This window comes from Scyliorhinus torazame, chromosome 10 (assembly GCF_047496885.1).
Source record: "Scyliorhinus torazame isolate Kashiwa2021f chromosome 10, sScyTor2.1, whole genome shotgun sequence".
Classification (NCBI taxonomy): Eukaryota; Metazoa; Chordata; class Chondrichthyes; order Carcharhiniformes; family Scyliorhinidae; genus Scyliorhinus; species Scyliorhinus torazame.
In genome coordinates, this window is record NC_092716.1 from 113,260,221 (window position 1) to 113,272,752 (window position 12,532).

Sequence of the window (12,532 nt, forward strand, 5' to 3'; positions counted from 1 at the left end):
TCTCTTTCTCCAAGCCATGCTCTCTGAGTGCATTCACCCTCCCTGACCCATGGGTGCACCCCACCTGTCCCTGGAAGAATCTCTTCCCCCCCCCCCCCCCCCAGGTGTGTCCTGTACAGGAAATTTTTGGTGTCCATTGCAGACATTTCCTAATTCGAGTCCCGACCCAGCACCCTCAGGACGAGTTAGATTGGTTGGCTCAGTAGTTGTGTTAACTGGACCATTTTCCTCTCACTGTTGCACCTGGGATTATAATATCTCATTGCAGTGCAGCATTCCCTTCCCATCATGGGAGAACAAAGAACAAAGAAAAATTACAGCACAGGAACAGGCCCTTCGGCCCTCTAAGCCTGCACCGATCCAGGTTTCAATGTGAACTTGTCCTGATGTGGGGAGGGGGAATATCATACCTTTCCCAACTTCCCACTGTCCCTCTGCTCTAATACAGCCAATGGAGCTTTTTGCAAATGTAATCTGAGGAATATTTGAAGGAAAGGCTTGAGGTTGGTGAAAGATTTAGACGGTGAATAGGGAAATACTCTTCAAGGGGCTGGTGATGAATCATCAATTTAAACCAGTCAAGCGGAATTAGGTTTGGATAATAAACACTGGGTTAGCAGTGACACCTTCATTCTGGGAAAGAAAAGAAAATGAGTAATTGAGTGACAAGCGAGACTGGTAGAAATCTACAGAGCAGATTATTGGGAAGGAGGGCGATTACACTGGAGAATGGGAGCCCAGCTTGTGGTGGTCACTAAGGGCAGTATCACCCCAAAGGGTTGTCAGGTTCGGGCAGTGACCGTATAATGAGAGAGGGAACCGAGTTGAATTGTGCAGTTTGAGGGGTGGGGAGTGAGTGTAATGGTTTGCAGAGTTGCCGATGGCATTAACTTTTTTTTTCTTCCTCTCTCCTCAGCCCTTACTCCTGGATGGCCGTGTTCAATGCCATTCCAACCATCTGTTTCGGCTTTCAGGTATTCATATTTTTCCCTGACCTCTGTGGTTCTCTGTTGCTTGGTCCCTCATTTGCCACAGCTTACGGTCAAATGTGGGCAATTCAGGAAAAATTTCTGGAAACTTCTCTCCCACTCCCGAAGGCAATTGAGCACCAGCAGACTGTGGTAGCCCACATCACAATCTCAACTCGCTGGAAATTTACTCGACAAAACTGGAGATGTCCTCGTGTCTCAGGCACTTGTCCGCTTCCCTTTTAAAGGTCGGGAGCAATTCTGCAGACGTCACGTGTCTTGTTGCTTTGTTACCAGATCATTTGGGGGTGAGTGGACAATGGCTTCCTAACACTCAGTCTAGCTTCAGTGTATTCCCATGTAGTCCTGCTATCACTTATCTGTCTGAATTCACCTATTCGACTAGACTGTGTACACAGATAAGGAAACCTCCTGCTGATTACCACCTACCCCCTGCCACCCCCACCTCAGTGCTCCTCTATGTTGAACAGCACTTGGAAGAAGCACTGAGGGTGACAAGGGCACAGAATGCACTCTGGGCGGGGGACTTCAATATTCGTCACCAAGAGTGGCTCAGTAGCACCACAAAGGACATAGCTGCTAGACTGGGTCTGTGGCTGTCGCAAAGGAACCAACCAGAATGAAAAACATTCTATTTTTAAAAAAAATTTCTAATTAAGGGGCAATTTAGTGTGGCCAATTCACCTACCCTGCACATGTTTGGTTTGTGGGGGTGTGACCCACGCATACATGGGGAGAATGTGCAAACTCCAAACGGACAGTGACCTGAGGCTGGGATCGAACCTGCTCCTCGGCGCTGTGAGATAGCAGTACTAACCACTGCGCCAGTGAGTCGCCCTGAAAAAAAAAACTAAACCTCATCCTGAACAGTGTACCTTTTAAAATTCATTCATGGGATGTGGGCATTGCTCGTTGGGCCAGCATTTATTGCCCATCCCTGAGAGCATTTACGAGTCAACCACATTGCTGTACATCTGGAGTCACATGTAGGCCAGACCAAGTAAGGACGACAGATTTCCTTCCCTAAAGGACATTAGTGAACCAGATGAGTTTTTACGACAATCGACACTGGTTTCATGGTCATCATTCGACTTTGAATTCCAGATTTGTTTTTAACTGAATTCGAATTTCATTATCTGCCAAGGTGGGATTCAAACCCAGGTCCCCAGAGCATGACTCTGGGACTCTGGATTACTAGTCCAGAGACAATACCACGGCACCACCGCCTCCTCTCACCTGTTGTACATCTGTACATGACAGTATCGGTAGGGGTGACCATTGTGCAGGCCTGTGGAGATTAAGCCCCCTGTTCATACTGAAGATAACTGTTCATCGTGTTGTGTGGCATTATCACTGTGCTAAAATGATGGATTCCAATCATATCTAGAAACTCAAAGCTAGGCAACCATGAGGTGCTGTGGGCCACCAGCAACAGCAGAATTGTACTCCACCACAATCTGTAACCTCATGGCCTGACATATCCCCCACTCTACCATTACCACCAAGCCAGGGGATCAACCCTGGTTCAATGAAGAGAAGGACATGCCAGGAGCAACACCAGGCACACAGAAAAATGAGGTGTCAACCTGGTGGAAAAAAAAGAGCAACACAGGACGACGTGTGTGTAATAGACAGAGCTAAATGATCCCCAAACCAAACAGTTCTGTCATATTTAGTGAGGAGTAGACAATTGATCAGCTAACCGGAGCAGGAAGCTCCACGAACATCCCGATCTTCAATGATGAGAGATCGAGCAAGACCATGCAGAGGACGAGGCTGAAGCATCTCCAATCATCTTCAGCCAGAAGTGTTGAATGAACGATCCATGTTTACCTCCTGCTGAGGTGCACAGCATCACAAATAAGAACCAGGAGCAGGCAGAGACCATCCGGCCCATCGAGTCTGCTCCACCATTCAATATGATCACCTCTGACGAACAATTCCTCAAACCCCTCCTTCAACCCCCTAAGGGCAAACTTTATCCCGCTACATCCCCCAACCAAGTGTGATCCCCGACATCGCTGCCAACCTCCAGTTCAGTAGTATCCGGGTAATCAGGAGAGGCGAAGGCCGGAACATCGGCCCCGTCCCCTCCTGCAGGACCGGTGCCACTGACACCCCAGTTGTGATGGCGACGCTGTTTCAATTGGCAGAACGGTCGATAACTATATTTAAAATAATTAGCAACAAACTCGGGGGAAATGTTTTTTTCATAAAATTAGAGCACCCAATTAATTTTTTCCAGTTAAGGGACACTTTTCGCGTGGCCAATGCACTTACTCTGCATATCTTTGGGTTATGGGGGTGAGATCCACGCAGACACAGGGAGAATGCGGCAACTCCACACCAAGGGCCGGGATCGAACCCAGAACCTCGGCGCTGTGAGGCAGCAGTGCTAACCACTGCGCTACCGTGCTCCCTCGGAGGATGGGGGGGAAATGTTTTGAATGACAGTCAATGTGACAGGGCTGGAGAAGGGGCCTCAGCTGGTTCAGGGTTTACAGATGGAGGCTAGGTGCCAATGAAGTGGATCCGGGGACAGATGATTGAAGTCAGGACAGTGGATCCATTTAAAGAATAAATGCCAGTGGAGTTGTTTTGGGTGGACCTGGTCAAATAGACTGAACGATATAAAGAGCAATATCACCACCCAGTGATAGAATCTCGCTATTGCAACTCCAGGAGCCATTGAGCCTTGTCTGTCACAGAGTCCAGGGTTTAGCAAGAAGGCGAGTGTCTGACACACTGATAACTATGTTCTTTCACCCGATATATAAATAATTGCCCGTCCATCCTCATGCCTGTTTCTTTCCTGTTTTTTTTTTTTTACAGTGCCACGTGAGCAGTGTTCCCGTGTTCAGCAGCATGGAGAGGCCGGGGGTGCGGCGTTGGAGTTGGGTGGTGACGGCGGCTGTGGTGATCTGTCTGTTTGTGTACACAGGCACAGGTATGGCACACACTTCCTCCACTACAGGAGAGAGAGGTGGGGCTGTCAGAAGTTCCAAGTCCCAATGCGAGACTTTTTACACATACATAAAAAGCAAGAGGGTAGCCAGAGAACGGGTTGGCCCACTGAAGGATAGGCAAGGGAATCTATGTGTGGAGCCAGAGGAAATGGGCGAAGTACTAAATGAATACTTTGCATCAGTATTCACCAAAGCAAAGAAATTGGTGGATGTTGAATCTGGAGAAGGGTGTGTAGATAGTCTGGGTCACATTGAGATCCAAAAAGACGAGGTGTTGGGCTACTTGAAAAATATTAAGGTAGATAAGTCCCTAGGGCCGGATGGGATCTACCCCAGAATACTGAAGGAGGCTAGAGAGGAAATTGCTGAGGCCTTGACAGAAATCTTTGGATCTTCACTGTCTTCAGGTGATGTCCTGGAGGACTGGAGAATAGCCAATGTTGTTCCTTTGTTTAAGAAAGGTAGCAAGGATAATCCAGGGAACACCAGGCCGGTGAGCCTTACGTCTGGTAGGGAAATTACTGGAGAGAATTCTTCGAGACAGGATCTACTCCCATTTGGAAGCAAATGGATGTATTAGTGAGAGGCAGCATGGTTTTGTGAAGGGGAGGTCGTGTCTCACTAACTTGATAGAGTTTTTCGAAGAGGTCACAAAGATGATTGATGCAGGTAGGGCAGTAGATGTTGTCTATATGGACTTCAGTAAGGCCTTTGACAAGGTCCCTCATGGTAGATTGGTACAAAAGGTGAAGACACATGGGATCAGGGGTGAGCTGGCAAGGTTGATACAGAACTGGCTAGGTCACCGAAGGCAGAGAGTAGCAATGGAAGGGTGCTTTTCTAATTGGAGGGCTGTGACTAGTGGTGTTCCGCAGGGATCAGTGCTGGGACCTTTGCTGTTCGTGGTACATATAAATGATTTGGAGGAAAATGTAACTAGTCTGATTAGTAAGTTTGCAGACGTCACAAAGGTTGGTGGAATTGCAGATAGCGATGAGGACTGTCAGAGGATACAGCAGGATTTGGATTGTTTGGAGACTTGGGCGGAGAGATGGCAGATGGAGTTTAATCCGGACAAATGTGAGGTAATGCATTTTGGAAGGTCTAATGCAGGTAGGGAATATACAGTGAATGGTAGAACCCTCAAGAGTATTGAAAATCAGAGAGATCTAGGTGTACAGGTCCACAGGCCACTGAAAGGGGCAACACAGGTGGAGAAGGTAGTCAAAAAGGCATACGGCATGCTTGCCTTCATTGGCCAGGGCGTTGAGTATAAGAATTGGCAAGTCATGTTGCAGCTGTATAGAACCTTAGTTAGGCCACACTTGGAGTATAGTGTTCAATTCTGGTCACCACACTACCAGAAGGATGTGGAGGCTTTAGAGAGGGTGCAGAAGAGATTTACCAGGATGTTGCCTGGTATGGAGGGCATTAGCTATGAGGAGCGATTGAATAAACTCGGTTTGTTCTCACTGGAACAACGGAGGTTGAGGGGCGACCTGATACAGGTCTACAAAATTATGAGGGGCATAGACAGAATGGATAGTCAGAGACTTTTTCCCAGGGTAGAGGGGTCAATTACTAGGGGGCAGAGGTTTAATGTGCGAGGGGCAGGGTTTAGAGGAGATGTACGAGGCAAGTTTTTTTACACCGAGGGTAGTGGGTGCCTGGAACTCGCTGCCGGAGGAGGTGGTGGAAGCAGGGACGATAGTGACGTTTGAGGGGCATCTTGACAAATACATGAATAGGATGGGAATAGAGGGATACGGACCCAGGAAGTGTAGAAGATTTTAGTTCGGACGGGCAGCATGGTCGGCATGGGCTTGGAGGGCCGAAGAGCCTGTTCCTGTGCTGCACTGTTCTTTGTTCTTTGTACTTGAGCACAACAGTCAAGGCTGACATTCTTGTGCAGTGTTGAGGGAGTGCTGCTCCATCAGAGGTGTGCTGTCTTTCAAAGTCTTGAGCGGTTGTAAAGCTCTTTGCGGTTTCTCATGGTGGTGATCGAAACTTTAAACAGCAAGTCTTCTTTCCTACCTACCCACCCACCATCACATCGTAAAATATCCCAACCAGCACTGCTGCCTCACGGCGCTGAGGACCCAGGTTCAATCCCGGCCCTGGGTCACTGTCCGTGTGAAGTTTGCACATTCTTTTTGTGTCTGCATGGGTCTCACCCCCACAATCCAAAGATGTGCAGGGTAGGTGGATTGGCCACACTAAATTGCCCCTTAATTGGAAAAAAATAATAATTGATTACTTTAAATTTAAAAAAGAAAAATCCCAATTCTGTTTCATAGAATATAGGATCAGGGAGGTTTTGGTACAACTTTATAAAACATTGGTTAAGCCACAGATGGAATATTGTGTGCAGTTCTGCTCGCCACACCATTGGAAGAATGTGATTACGCTTGAGGGGGTGCAGAGGAGATTCACTAGGATGTTGTGTGGGATGGAAGGTTTCAGCTATGAGAAGAGACTGGATAGGCTGGGTTTGTTTTCCCTGGAGCAGAGGAGGCTGAGGGGGGTTCAGATTGAGGTAAACAAAATTATGAGGGGTATAGATAAGGTATATTGTAAGAATCTTTTCCCCATGGCAGAGGTGTCTAAGACCAGAGGGCATCGGTTGAAGGTGAGGAGTAATTGGTTTAGAGGGGACCCAAGGCAACATTTTTTCATCCAGAGGGTGGTAGTAATATGGAACGCGCTGCTTTAGAGGGTGTTGGAGGCAGGAACTCTCGCAACACTTAAGAAGCTTTTGGACAAGCACTGAAATCGCCACGGCAGAGTAGGCTATGAACCAAGTGCTGGTAAATGGGATTACTGTAGATTGGTGTTTGATGGTTGGCATAGACATGGTGGGCCAAAGGGCCTGTTACCATATGATTCTACATTATCAAACTGAATTTGACAAGTGAGCCACAAAGGGAGATATTAAGGAAAATAAACAAAAGCTTGGTCAAAGGTGCAGGATTGAAGTAAAGGGGTGTCCTAAAGGAGGAAGAAGAGTCATTCTCAAGTTCTATAAAACTACTTTCTATTGCTTTCTTCATCGCTGTAATCTTGCTGACATTAATTTTGTTAAGTCCCTGTCCCAGATTCAATAACAGTTCCCTTGGGATTTCCAGTGTGCTGACTGTTTTCCTGTAAGTACACAGCAATTACTCAGCACATTTGCCAATTCCTGATTTTCATTGATCACACCATCACTATCAGTTGTCAATCTACATGCTCTCTTTTTGCACCTTACTGTTTTGTCATCCTTGCTGTTCTTGTATCTTTCCCATTAGCAAGGTTCTGCACTGGATTTGTATGCTTTTTCCTTTAGTTTCATTTTGTCCCTCACCTCTTCACTTGTGCAGGTCTGCCTTTTTCTGGCAAGTGGAGCTCTAGCCCCCTTAAGGGCTAGGTTCTGTTCACATTCAATCTTTGAAGAGCTCCCACTGATCCTCTGTCCTTTTAACCACAAACAGATTTGCCCACTTTGCTGTGAACTCTCTGTCTCCTCAAATTGAAGGTCCCATGATCTAAATCTAGAATCCTAGCTGTTTAATGTTTCTCCCTTTCAAACTCTGTACCTGTCCTGGGAGTGTTGATGGGGACAGTGTAGAGGGAGCTTTACTCTGTATCTAACCCCATGCTGTACCTGTCCTGTGAGTGTTTGATGGGGACAGTGTAGAGGGAGCTTTACTCTGTATCTAACCCCGTGCTGTACCTGTCCTGTGAGTGTTTGATGGGGACAGTGTAGAGGGAGCTTTACTCTGTATCTAACCCTGAGCTGTACCTGTCCTGTGAGTGTTTGATGGGGACAGTGTAGAGGGAGCTTTACTCTGTATCTAACAATGGGCTGTACCTGTCCTGGGAGTGTTTGATGGGGATAGTGCACAGGGAGCTTTACTCTGTATCTAACCTCATGCTGTACCTGTCCTGGGAGTGTTTGATGGGGACAGTTTAGTGGGAGCTTTACTCTGTATCTAACCCTATGCTGTTCTTGTTATCGGATTGTTTAATGGGACTTTAGCCTCCGGTCAGGTGTTGAATGTTTAATTGAAGTGTCTGTGTATCAGTGATCTGTGCAGGATGTTTAAATCTGACCTTCGTGGCCTCCCTGTACCTGCCCTAAAGGCCTGCGGGCGGCTACGACAGCTTGCTGTTTGCTGATGGAATGTCTCTCTCCAGGAGTCTGCGGTTTCCTGACGTTTGGTTCCAGTGTGAATGTTGATGTCTTGCTGTCCTACCCTTCAAATGATATCGCCGTAACCATTGCCCGTGCCGCCATCATCCTTTGTGTGCTCACATCCTACCCAATCCTTCACTTCTGCGGCAGGTAAGGCTTCTGTCTGCGTCCAACAGTGAGAAGGAGAGCAGGGAACAAGACAGAAGGCTGTTAGCCATGCTCAGTCTTTGATTAGCCCATGGTATCAGCACCATTAACTGGCACTCAAATCGGGGCTTAACAGAGATGACCATTCAGCCTTTTGAGCCTGTTCGATTCGGTCATGGCTGATCTGTATCTTAACTCCATTTACTCAGCTGGGTCTCTGCCTAACAATCTCTCCATTTCAGTGTTGAATTTTGAAAAGCTTAAACAGCTGTTTTGGAGTTAAGAGTCCCAGATTTATTTTCTGTTTATGTACAAACATACGAATGAGAAGCAAAAAGAAGTCTTTTGACCCCTTGAACCTACTCTGCATTTGATAAAATCTTGGTTGGCCTGCTTGTGGCATCAATTCCCATTTTCCTTCCCCCCCAGCCTCCCCCAACCTTTGAATACTTTGAAGACTGAGTCAGATATATTCTTGATTGACAATAGGGTCAATGACTCTGCCTGTACTCTGTTGTAAAGAGAGTGTTTAGAGGCTTACTACTCTGAGGGAAAAAAAGACTTTCTTCCCATCTCTGTCTTAAATGGAAGACCCCTTATTTTCAAACGGTGTCCCCGAGTGTTAGACTCTCCTACAAGTGGAAACACCCCCTTCAGCATCCGCCCTGTCACAGGTGGTAAGTGTTGAGCAAACCAAATCCTAAAGGGAAACTTGGCAAGCTATCACAACTCTTTACTTTTCGTATTTTACTCCAAGCAGAAGTGTACTGATGTCTGCAGTCACAATTTCCAATCACACTTCTGGAGATTTGAAATATAAAATTAAAAGATTTATTAACAAAGAAAAGAAAACTTAAACACACAAGATTACTTTGACATAGATAGAATTAGTCTTCCAGACCATTCCTCCCAAAAATATTCCTTCTTGGCTAGACTCAAGTATCCTTTAGGCAACAATCCCTTTATAGATATTTAATCTGTTTAAAAAAAAAAGTAATATTACCACAAGACAACCCCACAGTTGCTGTAGGGGAGGTATGTCATAGGGCTCCTCTTCCCCTCTCACCTCCTTCTCTCCCCTGCTGCCCTCTCTTTGTGCCCCCGCCTCCCTCCCTCACCCCGCCTCCCTCCCTCACCCCGCCTCCCTCCCTCACCCCGCCTCCCTCCCTCACCCCGCCTCCCTCCCTCACCCCGCCTCCCTCCCTCACCCCGCCTCCCTCCCTCACCCCGCCTCCCTCCCTCACCCCGCCTCCCTCCCTCACCCCGCCTCCCTCCCTCACCCCGCCTCCCTCCCTCACCCCGCCTCCCTCCCTCACCCCGCCTCCCTCCCTCACCCCGCCTCCCTCCCTCACCCCGCCTCCCTCCCTCACCCCGCCTCCCTCCCTCACCCCGCCTCCCTCCCTCACCCCGCCTCCCTCCCTCACCCCGCCTCCCTCCCTCACCCCGCCTCCCTCCCTCACCCCGCCTCCCTCCCTCACCCCGCCTCCCTCCCTCACCCCGCCTCCCTCCCTCACCCCGCCTCCCTCCCTCACCCCGCCTCCCTCCCTCACCCCGCCTCCCTCCCTCACCCCGCCTCCCTCCCTCACCCCGCCTCCCTCCCTCACCCCGCCTCCCTCCCTCACCCCGCCTCCCTCCCTCACCCCGCCTCCCTCCCTCACCCCGCCTCCCTCCCTCACCCCGCCTCCCTCCCTCACCCCGCCTCCCTCCCTCACCCCGCCTCCCTCCCTCACCCCGCCTCCCTCCCTCACCCCGCCTCCCTCCCTCACCCCGCCTCCCTCCCTCACCCCGCCTCCCTCCCTCACCCCGCCTCCCTCCCTCACCCCGCCTCCCTCCCTCACCCCGCCTCCCTCCCTCACCCCGCCTCCCTCCCTCACCCCGCCTCCCTCCCTCACCCCGCCTCCCTCCCTCACCCCGCCTCCCTCCCTCACCCCGCCTCCCTCCCTCACCCCGCCTCCCTCCCTCACCCCGCCTCCCTCCCTCACCCCGCCTCCCTCCCTCACCCCGCCTCCCTCCCTCACCCCGCCTCCCTCCCACACCCCGCCTCCCTCCCTCACCCCGCCTCCCTCCCTCACCCCGCCTCCCTCCCTCACCCCGCCTCCCTCCCTCACCCCGCCTCCCTCCCTCACCCCGCCTCCCTCCCTCACCCCGCCTCCCTCCCTCACCCCGCCTCCCTCCCTCACCCCGCCTCCCTCCCTCACCCCGCCTCCCTCCCTCACCCCGCCTCCCTCCCTCACCCCGCCTCCCTCCCTCACCCCGCCTCCCTCCCTCACCCCGCCTCCCTCCCTCACCCCGCCTCCCTCCCTCACCCCGCCTCCCTCCCTCACCCCGCCTCCCTCCCTCACCCCCGCCTCCCTCCCTCACCCCCGCCTCCCTCCCACACCCCCGCCTCCCACACCCCCGCCTCCACCCCCACCTCCTTCCCCCTCCGCCTCACTATCTCCCCGCCTCACACTCTCCCCGCCTCACTCTCTCCCCCCGCCTCACTCTCTCTCCCCGCCTCACTCTCTCTCCCCGCCTCACTCTCTCTCCCCGCCTCACTCTCTCCCCCCGCCTCACTCTCTCCCCCCGCCTCACTCTCTCCCCCCGCCTCACTCTCTCCCCCCGCCTCACTCTCTCCCCCCGCCTCACTCTCTCCCCCCGCCTCACTCTCTCCCCCCGCCTCACTCTCTCCCCCCGCCTCACTCTCTCCCCCCGCCTCACTCTCTCCCCCCGCCTCACTCTCTCCCCCCGCCTCACTCTCTCCCCCCGCCTCACTCTCTCCCCCCGCCTCACTCTCTCCCCCCGCCTCACTCTCTCCCCCCGCCTCACTCTCTCCCCCCGCCTCACTCTCTCCCCCCGCCTCACTCTCTCCCCCCGCCTCACTCTCTCCCCCCGCCTCACTCTCTCCCCCCGCCTCACTCTCTCCCCCCGCCTCACTCTCTCCCCCCGCCTCACTCTCTCCCCCCGCCTCACTCTCTCCCCCCGCCTCACTCTCTCCCCCCGCCTCACTCTCTCCCCCCGCCTCACTCTCTCCCCCCGCCTCACTCTCTCCCCCCGCCTCACTCTCTCCCCCCGCCTCACTCTCTCCCCCCGCCTCACTCTCTCCCCCGCCTCACTCTCTCCCCCGCCTCACTCTCTCCCCCGCCTCACTCTCTCCCCCCGCCTCACTCTCTCCCCCCGCCTCACTCTCTCCCCCCGCCTCACTCTCTCCCCCCGCCTCACTCTCTCCCCCCGCCTCACTCTCTCCCCCCGCCTCACTCTCTCCCCCCGCCTCACTCTCTCCCCCCGCCTCACTCTCTCCCCCCGCCTCACTCTCTCCCCCCGCCTCACTCTCTCCCCCCGCCTCACTCTCTCCCCCCGCCTCACTCTCTCCCCCCGCCTCACTCTCTCCCCCCGCCTCACTCTCTCCCCCCGCCTCACTCTCTCCCCCCGCCTCACTCTCTCCCCCCGCCTCACTCTCTCCCCCCGCCTCACTCTCTCCCCCCGCCTCACTCTCTCCCCCCGCCTCACTCTCTCCCCCCGCCTCACTCTCTCCCCCCGCCTCACTCTCTCCCCCCGCCTCACTCTCTCCCCCCGCCTCACTCTCTCCCCCCGCCTCACTCTCTCCCCCCGCCTCACTCTCTCCCCCCGCCTCACTCTCTCCCCCCGCCTCACTCTCTCCCCCCGCCTCACTCTCTCCCCCCGCCTCACTCTCTCCCCCCGCCTCACTCTCTCCCCCCGCCTCACTCTCTCCCCCCGCCTCACTCTCTCCCCCCGCCTCACTCTCTCCCCCCGCCTCACTCTCTCCCCCCGCCTCACTCTCTCCCCCCGCCTCACTCTCTCCCCCCGCCTCACTCTCTCCCCCCCGCCTCACTCTCTCCCCCCCCCGCCTCACTCTCTCCCCCCCCTCGCCTCTCTCTTTCCCCGCCCCCCCGCCTCTCTCTTTCCCCGCCCCCCCGCCTCTCTCTTTCCCCGCCCCCCGCCTCCCCGCACCCCCCGCCTCCCTCTCTTCCTCTCACCTCCCATAAGACCATAAGACAGAGGAGCACAATTAGGCCACTCGGCCCATCAAAGCTGCTCCGCCATTCAATCATGGCTGATATTTTTCTCATCCCCATTCTCCTGTCTTCCCCCTATAACCCCTGATCCCATTATTAATCAAGAGCCTATCTATCTCCGCTCAATGACACTCCGTGATTTCGTTTCCACAGCCTTCTGTGGCAAAGAGTTCGACAGATTCACCACCCTCTGGCTGAAGAAATTCCTCCTCATCTCTGTTTTAAAGGATCGTCCGTTTA

The 12,532-nt window shown here is 53.1% G+C and overlaps 1 protein-coding gene across 2 annotated transcripts in view; it reads left to right on the forward strand.

The window, feature by feature from the left end:
• Positions 1-12,532, forward strand: part of slc38a7 (solute carrier family 38 member 7) — a 42,866-nt gene that overhangs the window by 13,360 nt on the left and 16,974 nt on the right. For both annotated transcript variants that reach the window (XM_072518629.1, XM_072518630.1), the window contains exons 6-8: positions 917-974; positions 3,822-3,936; positions 8,132-8,279. In XM_072518629.1, coding sequence (XP_072374730.1) covers positions 917-974; positions 3,822-3,936; positions 8,132-8,279 — 321 coding nt within the window. The remainder of the gene's footprint in view (positions 1-916; positions 975-3,821; positions 3,937-8,131; positions 8,280-12,532) is intronic.